Source organism: Lactuca virosa, chromosome 5, assembly GCF_052849685.1.
Source record: "Lactuca virosa cultivar CGN04683 chromosome 5, Lactuca_virosa_CGN04683_v6, whole genome shotgun sequence".
In the NCBI taxonomy this organism is placed as follows: domain Eukaryota; kingdom Viridiplantae; phylum Streptophyta; class Magnoliopsida; order Asterales; family Asteraceae; genus Lactuca; species Lactuca virosa.
In genome coordinates this window covers 451,674,546-451,687,471 of record NC_136430.1, presented here as the reverse complement: position 1 = coordinate 451,687,471, position 12,926 = coordinate 451,674,546, and the positions used below count along the sequence as shown (strand labels likewise).

The following is a 12,926-nucleotide window of genomic DNA, read 5'->3' as shown; positions in this document are numbered from 1 at the left end:
CTTTGGCGGTGCTTCTAGCCTTGTTGCTTCATTTTTCTTCGGGCAGTCTCTAGACATGTGCCCCTTGCCTCCACATCCGAAGCATACCTTATCATTTTGTGTACAATCCTTCGAATAGTGGCCGATCCTTCCACATTTGTAACAGGTTACCTCTTCGTTGCATCTTCCAAAGTGTTTCTTCTTGCACTTTTCACACCACTTGGCTCCATACCTTTGGTCATCCAGGTTAGACTTTGAGAACTTTTCCTTATTATCAGGTCTTGAGGATCCTTCAAGCTTCCTTTTCTCGCCAACTTCAGCTTTCTCCAGACCTTTTTCCCTTATTTGGGTCTCAACATTCTTGGCTGCCCAGATGGCGGCTTTCAAAGTGGTTGCTTGTTTGACCATTGGACCAAAGTCCGCTGGTAATCCATTGGCAAACTTGTTGACCTTGTAAAAAACCGTTGGAACTAGGTAGGGTACAAGCTTCATCTTTTCCGTAAAACTTGCAGCATACTCGGTGACACTCATCCTTCCCTTCTTCAGATTCTGGAACTCATTGTTGATCTCCAGAAGATCCTACTCAGAGCAGTACTGCATTTTCAGTTGCACCAGGAAATCTTCCCAAGACATCTTGCTTGCTTCTCCCTTGGGCATTGTGTTAGCTAGTAGCTTCCACCCAAGAAATTCTTATACATCCGTCCATCCTTGTCGTTTCCCCTCTCCGGGTCATTCCTTCGTTCTCATTGAGTCCCAACTTGACTCACATGGCAGCTATAGTTACCTTCCTCCGATTGCTCGGGAATCGTCTCTTGTTGAACAATGGGCACGGTGGCTTCGTCCCTATTCTCTTGCATCATTTGCCTCATTTCTTCCCTTTGTTCAGCTAACATAGCTCGCATCATGGCTTGTACTCCAGCCATGGTGATTGGCTCAGGTGCAACTTCTACTACGACAGGTATTTGCTGAATCACCGGGGTTGATTCCTATTCCCATTTGCATCCCCAGCTCCACTGCGGGTTCTTGCCATTTTGTTCTATACACCGAATAAGGTGAATCTAGATCTTAATTTAGGATTAACTTTTAAATAATCCTTATCACTCCGAAACGTTTATATGCTAGTTCTAATATCGTAGTTGTACGTTTAGAATCCTAAACACATAAGGTTTCCCGATCCGGTCGGCAACAGACCATAGATCCGAACAAATAATAGTATATAGCACGTAAAAGCATTTTAGGCACCTTTCCTAAAATAAGCTAGTGCTCGTGTCTATTCAGGTGTATTACCAAAATTTTATTAGACACACTCCTCACGATCATCACTTAGCATTCTAAGTTTAAGTCTAGAAATTTCCTACAAATTCCTAGTTCGCTTAAACTAATGCTCTGATACCAACTGTGACATCCCCATTTTTACGGCCAGAAAAGAAAGATTTTGTTTATGCTTTATAAAAACCAGAGTACTTCTTTTAATAAAAATGCTGCAGAATTTGTTCCCAGAAAAACATGATAAATGTGTTATCAAAGCATTTCCGAAGAAATGTATTTTTATTCCTTTTAAAACCTTGGGATGTCATTGTCAATACAGAAACATAAGCATAAACAGAACTTACATTATTTACACTAGTGATCTACATCTCTTTTATATCTCTCAGTGTAAAGTAGCTTCATATCGACACCTGTGATATAAATAAGCTTGAGTGGGTCAGGTTGGGAAACCTAGTGAGTACATAGGGTTTTCAACCCACAATAATATAATTATTATGTTTAAACAACAAACAATCAACTCCATTTACCCATCTCCATTATCTTCCTTACTCTCAAGGGTCTACCCTAAGAGTCATCTATTCGTTTATTCCGAAGTCCCTTGCTTCCAGTGTTATAAGGCCAACACTAAGTCCATAGTTGCCAATGCACTAATTCCATAGCTGCAAAAGTTCCTTCATCGGGTACTAAATCCATAGCTACCAGTGTAGGTACTAAGTCCATAGCTACCAACGTTTGTCCAATAGGCACTAAGTCCATAGCTGTCGGTGTTTATTTATTGGGCACTAAGTTTATAACTGCCAATGTTTACTCACATCATCTTTTATCTCTCATCATTCATCTACCCATGTTATACCCAACATATTTGTAGATATAAAATACGTATACAGTTTAAATTATATAAAACTCGTATAAAATCGTTCATCCAACATAGATAGCAAGTATACAGATAATATGCACACACATCACGTAATTTATATAAAATATTTCATATCTATGTGTAAGATGAAAGTAACTATGCACTCACCTGATTAGGTGGTGACTCGGTACTTGAACGACGCTTCGTTATCTCAAAACAATTTTTCCTTGACCAAATCCTAGTATCAATACCACTAGGGTTTAGTTTTAACGTTAACCGTGACTAATTAATAGTCTAGCTATTATTATTATTATTATATAAGCGTTAAATAACACCCAATATAACTAATAATAATAGCCCAAATAATTATTTTAAGGACCTAATAAGATTAATATAATTATTTAAAAGTTATATTAAAAATCGCGTAGGCGTAGCTCACTTACAACGGATTTTAAAGAAAACCGGGCTTTGCTCGGAGCAGCGTTTCCGAAACCGAAAGACCCTTTTTCTCGGGACTCCGGGAGTTTCGGGGCTTCCTTCGGGTGCTAGGGATTCACCTAGACTTTAGGGAGGGTTCAAAACCCTAGAGAGAGAAAGTAGTGTGAGAAGAAATGAAGAAAGGTGTGAAATTTTCGGAAAGGCTCGCATGCTATTTATAGCCTCCAGCAGCCTCGGACTACGCTGCGCGTCCAGCAGCTACGTTGGGCGTAGTCTCGGATAGGGTTGCCAGGTGTGTTCCAGCTGGCTCGCACTCGGACAGGACCCGGATAAGACTGAAGGTACGCGGGGCGTACCGGACCTCATACGCGGGGCGTAGTGCGAAGCGACGTGGCGTTCATCGGATGCGAGGCTGGCCTTCATCGGACGGCTCAGATCGAGCCACGTCATCTATTTCACATCAGATTTCGTGATTTTCTACTCCGACTTCTAAAAATCATAACTTTTGCATACGAGCTCCGTTTTTGACGTTCTTTATATCCACACAAAGGCGGGAACATACTCTACAACTTTCGTTTAGACTCTGTCGGCTAATTTTGACTCTATTTTAAAAGTTATATTCTTAACAGGCCGGGACACGATTGGTCCGTTAAAATTTCATAACTTCTTCATCCGACGTCCGTTTTCGTCTGTCTTTTTACCGATACACTACTATTAACGAGATGTTCGATTCTCTTTTAGGTTGTGTCGGCTAAAAACCGCTCGATCTAATATTCGAATTTCGGGCTGTACACTACTAAGCCGAAACTTCGAAAAATCTTAACTTCCTCATACGAAGTCAGATTTGGGCGTTCTTTTTATGGACGCTCTCGGTTTAACGTATTCTACGACTTTCATTTAGATTGCTAAAGCTGAATATCGCTATGTCGTAAATTCACTATTTACGTTTCCTGGTGTCTTGCCGGTTCCGTCGCGAAACTTCGACGAGCCATAACTTCTTCGTTATAACTCGGATTTCGGCGTTCTTTATATGTACGGAACCCTTGAGACACGTTCTACAACTTGGTTAAGATTATTTATTCTAAATAATCTTTTGTCGAAAAGTCGTTTTCGACCCCTATTATCTCTAAATTGACTAGCCCGGATCTGCGGGCGTTACATTTGATCCTCTTCATCTATCCGATGATTTGTCTATTCAAATTCGGTCAGAAAGGGGAGTCACCTACAAACGCATTACATATCAAGGAGTGTTGGTCTAGAAGGAGAATCATCTACATTGAAGGTTGTGGGATAAAGTTCCTCAACAAATTCAGACTAGAATGACATATGCACTCTTATCACATTGTATGAAACACTCCCAAGAAGATTAAGATCTCGGATGATGACTTTCCAACAATCAATCTGAATGACATTCTTGTCATTGCAACCTATTTTCAAAAAAAGGCAAACCACTGATCTGAATAGGAGTGCATTTCAAACAACTCTAAGTTATCTAAGATATTATGCTAATGACTTCTGGAAAATTGATATAGAGCTTGCATCCCTATTCAAAATAGAGAAATTTATTTCTCCAATCAACTATGATTTGGATGGAGTAGAAGATCTTCCTATAAGCCCCATCATTGAACTTGAGCTCGGATATGTTTTTAGAAGAAAAGAAACTGAAAAAAAAAAAGAATTCTTCAGAGTTAGGCAGAAGCACCTAGTTCACACAAAAGTGCTTCAGAAGTTTATTATAAGATCTACCAAGTCTCAAGCTCCTAAAGAAGTGAAGAAAGATTTTATTGAGAAGCTCAGTTGGATCTTCCTCCAAAAATGTATGCCTAACCCCCTAGAAATAGGAAACCAGACCCTGCCGCACTGAGTCAACAATCCCTGACTATCTATGACAAATGAAGGAATCTGGCCCCTAATCTTTTCTTTCTTCCAATTTTCTTCCTTCAACCCCTTAATATGCGCTTCCTTAATCAAATCCAATAGTAGTGAAGCAACAATCATCTTCAAGCATTGGTCTTTGATATGAGTACTCGTATCCTTGCGGCTCAAGGCATCGGCCACTACGTTGGCCTTTCCAGGATGATACAGAATCTTGCAGTCATAATCCTTCACCACATTTAACCATATGTGTTGCATTATATTCAGGTTCGGCTGATCCATCAGATATTTCAAACTATTATGATCCATGAAGATGGTTAATCGGAACCCATACAAGTAATTCCGTCAAATCTTGAGGGAGAAAACCACATCCTCCAGCTCAAGATTATGAGTAGGATAATTTGCCTCATGATGCTTTAACTGCCTCAAACCGTAAGCAATCACATGCCTCTCTGCATAAGTAATGCACCCAAACCCATAATCGACGCATCACAATAAACCACAAAATCATCCATACCCTCGAGGAGGGTCAGTATCAAAGCTTCACATAATCTCTGCCTCAAAATCTCAAATGTAGCATGTTGCTCAGGCCCCCACTGAAAAGTGACGTTCTTCTTCGTCAATCGAGTCAAAGGAACAACAATCTTGGAGAAATCCTGAATGAATCTCTGGTAATATCCTGCTAACCCAAAGAAACTTAAAATTTCAGATGGAGACCTCGGAATCTCCCACTGCATCATTGCCTTGATCTTGGATGGATCGACCAATATACCATCATGGTTGATGAGGTGACCAAAGAACTGCACCTCACGCAACTAAAACTTACATTTGGAGAACTTCGAAAAAAATATCTCCCTCCTTAAGGTCTGAAGAACCTCTCTCTCTAAGGCTCCTCGTGCTACTCCTTGTTCTTAGAATAGACCAATATATCTTCAACAAATACAATCGTTGATCGGTCCAACATCGACCTGTACACCCGATTTATGAGATCCATGAACACTGTCACCACGTTGGTGAGCCCAAATGACATCACTACAAACTTGTAATGACCATAACGAGTTATGAAAGCCGTATTTTGCACATCCTCATCCCTGGCCCTCATCTGATGATAACCCGACCTCAAATCGGTCTTGGAGTACCAAGATGAACCCTGGAGCTAATCAAACAAATCATTGATTCTAGGAAGTGGATAACGGTTCTTCATCGTTAACTTGTTTAGCTCTAAATAATCAATACACTTCCTGTGTGAGCCGTCCTTATTATTCACAATCAGGATCGGTGCTCCCATTGGTGAACTGCTTGGTCTGATAAATCTATTGTCTAACATCTCCTGTTGGTGTAGACAACTCCTGCACCTCTGGAGGTGCTAGATGATACGGTGCCTTGGCTATCAGAGTCACACCCAGAACCAGAACAATCCGAAACTCCACCTGCCATTCGGGAGGCACTCCCGACAAATCCTTAGGAAACACATCATGGAACTCAAGTGTTAAATGTGATTTGAGCACTTGGAGCATTTGAGTTCAATGAAGCACTTAGAACTCAATAAAGCACTTGGGTTTCATGGAGCATATAACAAAGGAATGGATCATCTGAGAAGGGAATGAATCATCTGACAAAGGAATGAATCAAGTAACAAAGGAACAAGCCGTTTAAAAAGGGGTATGGAGAATTTGGAAGAGGTTTGAAGCACTTAGGAGTGGAATGGAGCAACTTGATGCATAGTTGCGCCATTTGATTAAATGTTGGGCTAAGTGGCAAGCATGTTGTGCCATTAAACAAGCATGTTGCGCCATTTGCATACATGTTGCGCCGCTTTGGACCATGTTGCACCACTCTGGTAGATATTGTACTAAAGTGGAAGAAGTTGTGCCAACTTGGAAGATCTTGTGCCACCTTGGAAGGAAGTTGCGCCACTTAGAAGGAAGTTAGGCCAATCTTGAAGGATATTGTGTCATCCTTGCACAAGATGGGCCATCATCATGCATAATGCGCCATTTTGGTTCCTTGATGTGCCATGGTATCCCTAATGAGCCATGTATGCTATAAAGTCCCCTATAATGCTTAAGATTGTTTAAGGATTCTCATAAGTTGGTGATGCTCAAGGAATACACCATGTTGTGCCACCATGATGGATGTTGGGCTACTAGTGTTCATGATGCGCCACCTGTGCATCATGATGCTCCACTATGGCTCATGGTGCTCGATCATGTATGTTGCTAATGATTATATATTTTATGTTATGGATGAATGTTCTAGAAGCTACTACATAGCGGATTGTGATTGGTTGACACCATTCATGGTTCCATGGGACAATGGACTTGGCTCATTAGTGTTTCAGGTCTGATCCCTTCAGTATAAATAGGGATGCATGCTAAGTCATTTAAAGTATCCTTTGTATCTTTAGTGAGTAAAATGAATCTCTACTAGTTGTACTTGTAATCTCTGTATGAGAACTCTGTGAATAAAGAATACGCCCCTCCTGCCCGTGGACGTAGGTCACCTTAACCGAACCATGTAAATATTGTGTCTTTGTGTGCATCGTCTATTTTCACTAACAATATGCCAAGAACTCTGAACACCCATGCTGAAGATACATCCTAGCTCTCGCAGCTAATCATATAGTCGGTCCATCAGAACTTGGCAAGTGGTATCAAATTTGTTCCGAGTTTTGACAAACATCATCTGTTTTCCTTAACAATATGCCAAGCACCCTGAACACCCATGCTGAAGATACCTCCTAGCTCTCGCAGCTGAACATATAGTCAGTCCATGCTGAACACCCTCGCCATGTATAACCAGTTCTCCCCCGCTTGGGGTTCAAACCCACACTAGTTGATGCTCGCAATCTATCATCGCCCCAAACCGACTCAACCAATCCATACACATGATGATCCTTGCCCCTCTCAGTGAAATAGAAACAAAATCAATAGGAATCTGAATTCGAGACCTATAAAACACATTAACTTAAATAATATAATACATTTAAGTGAAAAAAAAATCTAAATATTATTTATCTAAAATTAATTCTTGGTTACTTCAATTTATGGATCTAATGAAAAAATTGAACCCACCATGGAATACAACTAGTAATCGTAAGACTATTCCATTAAACACACTCCATGTTACCGCTAACAATGAGATTAACCTCACTCCATCTTTCCCGCTCCTCATTAAAATCCTATAAACTTTGCTTGTGGAGATCTTAAGTATCTCTAATACACAACCCCGATGAACCCTCGAAGCACTTACAGTGTGGTCGTAGGCGATCTCTACCTCTAGAGGAAAATCTAGTGCCCCCGGGTCCACATCAAACTTTTTGCTAAGAGCAAAAGACACAAACGATCTGGTAGCACCCGAATAAAAAAGAACAAGAGCATGTATACCATTGACTAGGAACATCCCTAATCACAAACACAACAAGCATAAGCATAAATAATGAAAGTAGTAAAAGAATAAATAGGAACATACCAGTGACCACATATGGCGTTGCTTGGACCTCATCGGCCGTCAACTGGAACGCTCGACTCCTCACCATGGGAGCCTCCGCCTTGCCATCGTGTTTGTCAGTAATCCTCAATGTAGCTGGAGCGGGTGCCCTCGGTGCTTCACCCGACAACCTCAGACAATTGGCCTTCTTGTGGTCCGTCTGATTGCAGTGGAAGCATATCAGTGCTCCATGCATGCAATCTCTGTTGTAGTGTCCAGTCTGGCCGCAATTGAAACAACCTCCTCCATTCTCACGACAACTCCCCTTATGCGTCCTCCCACACTTGCCACATCGGCCACAACCTATACAATATTGACTAATAGTTTGTAGTTCATTGTGGTCGTCGGTATAGTTCGCATCAACTGATAATAACGTCCATCGCTATGTTGCTCACATGGTGACCGACATCATCAACGGTTGATCTAGTTCATTGGTTTTTTGTTTCTAGAAGATCAAACATAGAGCATAGAAACCATTTTGAGAGAAAGCTGTTACCTGTTGATGATTGATTTCTTGTGCTAGACATTTATACTAAACTATCACTTTAGTAGAAATAATAAGACCAAAAACATAAAAGTGGTTTACATCACTAGTACACATGGCGGTTAGTTCGTTAGTTGTTTAAATTGATACTACTAAACTACTAATTTATTAACTCAAACAAATATATATACTACTAACAACGTTCTCCAATGTATTCCTTCTCTAGCTTTAATTAACTCATTATATGATTATTAATTTATCTGATTAATTATCAACTCATTGTGAAAAAACGTAATAACTATTTTCAAAATGCATATCGAAACACCCCGGAAGCATCCGTTTTTGGGTATATTTAGTTACACCCCTACATCAACCTAACTTTCTCTACCTCTTCACCATAAATAATGCATATACTCCTTTTCATTACATGTCTAATTTTTCAAACAGTGCTCTCTCTCATAACCACCGCAAGTATCTTCTCTAGTGTCAAATGGATCATAAGTTTAAAAGCAAATGGGAAAGTAACACCTTACTCTTTGACAACGATTATGGGTATGATGGAGTTTCATGGCGTCAAAGAAACTTTATGTGTAACTTTTGCAAAAAAGAGTACAAATCTGCACAAGCTCTTGGTGGTCACATGAATGTTCACAGAAGGGACAGAGCTCGATTGAGACTCTCTTCACCCTCTATTGAGCACCCAAACCCAAACCCTAACCCTAGTTTTTCATCACAACCGTCGTGGTTGCAGTGCTTACCCTACAAGACCTTCCATTCTTCTCTTTTCTCTCTTTCTTCACAATCTTCAATCGTAGACAAAGAAGACAAGCAAGGGATGTTCACATTCTTACCACACTCAGATAGTAACTCTCTTGGAGATGTGAGAAAGAATGTGAACATGGAGGGGTTTGTTGCAAATGCTGATGGTGGGTTTAGTGGTAATTCATGGGATCAAGAAAATGAAAGTATGGTTTTGAAGAAGAGAGAGAGTTTCAGGGTTGAAATGGAGATGGGTTTGCTTACAGATGGAAATATTGAGATGGATTTGGATTTGGAACTTCGACTAGGACGATCATGATCCGTTTATGGCATGAACGTTCAGTGTTCATTCATGCTCATCAATTATTAGTTATATATATTTAGGTTATGATCAATCTTCTAGGGTTTATTTTTATAATGTTTTTCTTCTTGTCGTTCTTGATCATATATATATATATGTGTCTGGTTTACAATATCCTTTGTTTGGTAGCCATGGCAACTAATGGAAAATATTAGATTTAAGTTTAAGTTATTGAACTTATGTTACAATATTTAATTTAGAAATGTCTTCTATTAATTACATTATATAATATAAACTATGTCATTTTCATATTTCGTATAACAAAGATTAGAGAAATTATACCACGGGCGAGGAGAGAAATTATTGTTTCCCCGTTTGTTGACTATGGACCCGTAGCTAATTCACCATTCATCAACATGCTAAAGGGTAGATCTGGTAATTTGTCTATTCTTATTATCATGACATGACATTTCTATGCTTAAATTATATCTTTACATTCTGTAAGTTTTCAGAGTCAAGTTTTCGAACCACCGCGTCCATACATTGATTAATTATTAACTATAAAAGTTTTTTTTTTTTTTTTTTTTTTAATACACGGCAATAGTCAGGGGCGGATCCAAGGGGTATCCCGGGATACATCTCAAAAAAAATTCGGCAGTTTAATTTTTTTAGAAAAATTTCGTTTTATGTAGTGTATATATATGCATCTCTTCACTTCTAAGCACAAACAAACAACTAGTCTATTGGTTAAGGTGTTGGTTTATTAAAACAAAGGTCTTAAGATCAATTCTCGCTCCTTACAAATCCTTTGTTTACATTTTTTTTTCCAGCTATTCTATTCTATTATTTTTCCAATTATTCTATCCCACATCGTCAAACACATGTAAACTCAGTTATTTTTATCTTATTATATAAATTTGTTATCCTCATGCTTCATTTGATATCTACTTTGAGTCCCACATCGATTCAAATATCAAAAGATGTTTCAAATTCATATTTATATAACAAGACTTGAAGTTAGCTAAATATTCGATTAAGGTTTGGGTTTAAAACCAAAACCAAACCGAGAAACCCAAGTACAAACTGAAAACCGAAACATCGAACCAATGGGTTTGGGTTCGATTCGGTTTTAAAAGTTTCAAAACCGAGGCTGTTGGTTTTGGGTTCGGTTTTAGGTCAAAACTGACCCGACCCGCCCTATGCTAGCTTAGCCGTTGTGGTGATACCTGGGAAAAAAATTGGAATACTCCTTTGCTTTGAGTCTGGCTCCGCCACTGGCTATAGTACTTATTGTTATGTGTATATATTCTACTTATTGTTATGTGTGTGTATGTTTATCTGTATATGTATGTGAATGTATATGTATGTGTTTATGTTTATATGTATGTGTATATATGGTCTCCGTCGCTAATTAAGGCAAATGTCGCTAATTAAGACAAACAGATTATCGAAGGAAGTGGTTGTATATGAAAGTCGGTTTTGTTGTAGTAATTCTGTAATTGTGAATGTACATGTGCAAAACTCTGTGCATCTAACTAGTATATAATGTAACAGTTGGAACAATGTTATTTCTTTTTTTGGAACGGCAAAAAAAAAGTTAGAACAAATGAATATGAGACAAGTATAAGTTCTTTATGACAATCAGGAATTCAATATCATATAATAGGTACAATTACCTAATTAAATGTAACATACATGTTGATGATGCATAAGTGAGCCAAAAAAACAAGTGTAATATTATAGGGAACGTGCAACAAAAAGTTGTAATTGGTATATTAAAAAAGTTGTATATTGTTCAGTAATAAGTTATTCTAAGACTTCTGGTTATGACCAAATGATATATGGTTTCATTAAATAAAAACCCAACAAAAAGGGTCAAAAGTGGTAATGTGTAGTGTGCTCGGATAGCACGATTCATATATATGGGTGAAATTACCCAAATATCATTCTCTCGCACGATTGTAAATAAAAATAAAATACATCATATCCTATATAACAATATCATAGAATCAAAAGAAAATGATATGGATGCCCCATAAATATTTTATAACTACATTAAAAATTAAATGAAGAAAACGCATTGTATATATCCAAATGAATAAACCAAATAAAGATTGTCGTGTGTGGGAGTGTGGCATCAATAATGCAGAATAACCAAGCATCAATTAACTTAGGAAGAAAAGATTCTGCTTTTATTTCTCTCAAAAAACGAATTACATAAAGGCTATATAAATAGCAAATAAAAGATAAGAAGGAAACTCCTAAATAATAGGAAGATAATCAAAGAAGCAACTAGAATGCATATTTCAATACTCCCCTTGAAGTTGGAACATATAGGTTCTTAACGCCCAACTTGCCAAGAAGAAATTGAGTTGTTGAGTTCTTAACCCTTTGGTGAGAAGATCTGCAATCTGCATGTTAGAATCAATGTGACGGGGTTGTATCTCATGAGAGTCAACCCGTTCTCGAACAAAATAACAGTCTATTTCTACATGTTTTGTCCATTCATGAAAAACTGGATTGGTGGCAATATGGCGGGCAACTTGATTGTCGCAAAATAACGAAGTCGGACCAGTCACATTCACATCTAACTCTTTAAGAAGCCAACGTACACATAAAACTTCACTAACTCTAGAAGCCAAGGATCTATACTCCGCCTTCGCTGAAGACTGGACACAACATACCACTTTTTTGTTTTCCAAGATATTGGAGCATTTCCCAGCAAAAGCAAGTAACATTTTCTAGATTTCCTGGTGAGAGAAGAACCTAACCAATCAGAATCACAATAGGTTGTAAGAACGCATCCCCCTTCTCGAGGGAAAAGGATCCCTTACCCCAAAGTACTTTTGAGATAACGCAATACGCTATGTGCAACATTTAGATGACTTAACAAGTGACTTAATGCATGAGTACGCCCTGCGTATTCCCCATGTACGCCCCGCGTACTAGGGTTTTTCCCAAAACTTAAATTCTTCCGAAGGCCATAACTTCTTCATTATATATACGTTCCGACGATCCTTATTTCCTTGAAAAGGTAAAGAGAAGCTCTACACTTATATCATCTCATAATCACGTTAAAATTTCCCGAATAGAAATCTAGTTTCCATCAAAATCCGAGCTGACATTTACCAAAATACCCATTGGCTCCAAAACACAAACCGAACCCCCAGATCATCTAGACTTACATCACCTATATTCAAAAAGATCCAGATCTCATTTCCTCAATGGTCCTAAGCCTGATAATTCCCGATCTTTGGTCACCACCCCGAAATAGGAAACGATTAGGAACATGGTGTTACAACTCTCCCCCACTTAAATTAGATTTAGTCCTCGAAATCAGTCCTTACCATCCCCGGCATGCCAGAAAAGCTAAGCAACACGGCCACAACCCCGATCATACCACAACCTTCCTAAGGCAATCGAAACCAACCCTAGCAGGGTTTTCCAACATGAAGATTGATGAATCCTTCCCAACC

At 38.8% G+C, this 12,926-nt stretch overlaps 1 protein-coding gene across 1 annotated transcript; it reads left to right on the top strand.

Annotated features, from left to right (window-relative positions):
• Positions 1-8,836: 8,836 nt before the first annotated feature.
• On the top strand, positions 8,837-9,609 carry LOC145117333 (transcriptional regulator SUPERMAN-like). The gene has a single exon (XM_079053633.1). The coding sequence runs from the start codon at positions 8,881-8,883 to the stop codon at positions 9,466-9,468; it is 588 nt and encodes a 195-aa protein (XP_078909759.1). The 5' UTR covers positions 8,837-8,880; the 3' UTR covers positions 9,469-9,609.
• The last annotated feature ends 3,317 nt before the right edge of the window (positions 9,610-12,926 follow it).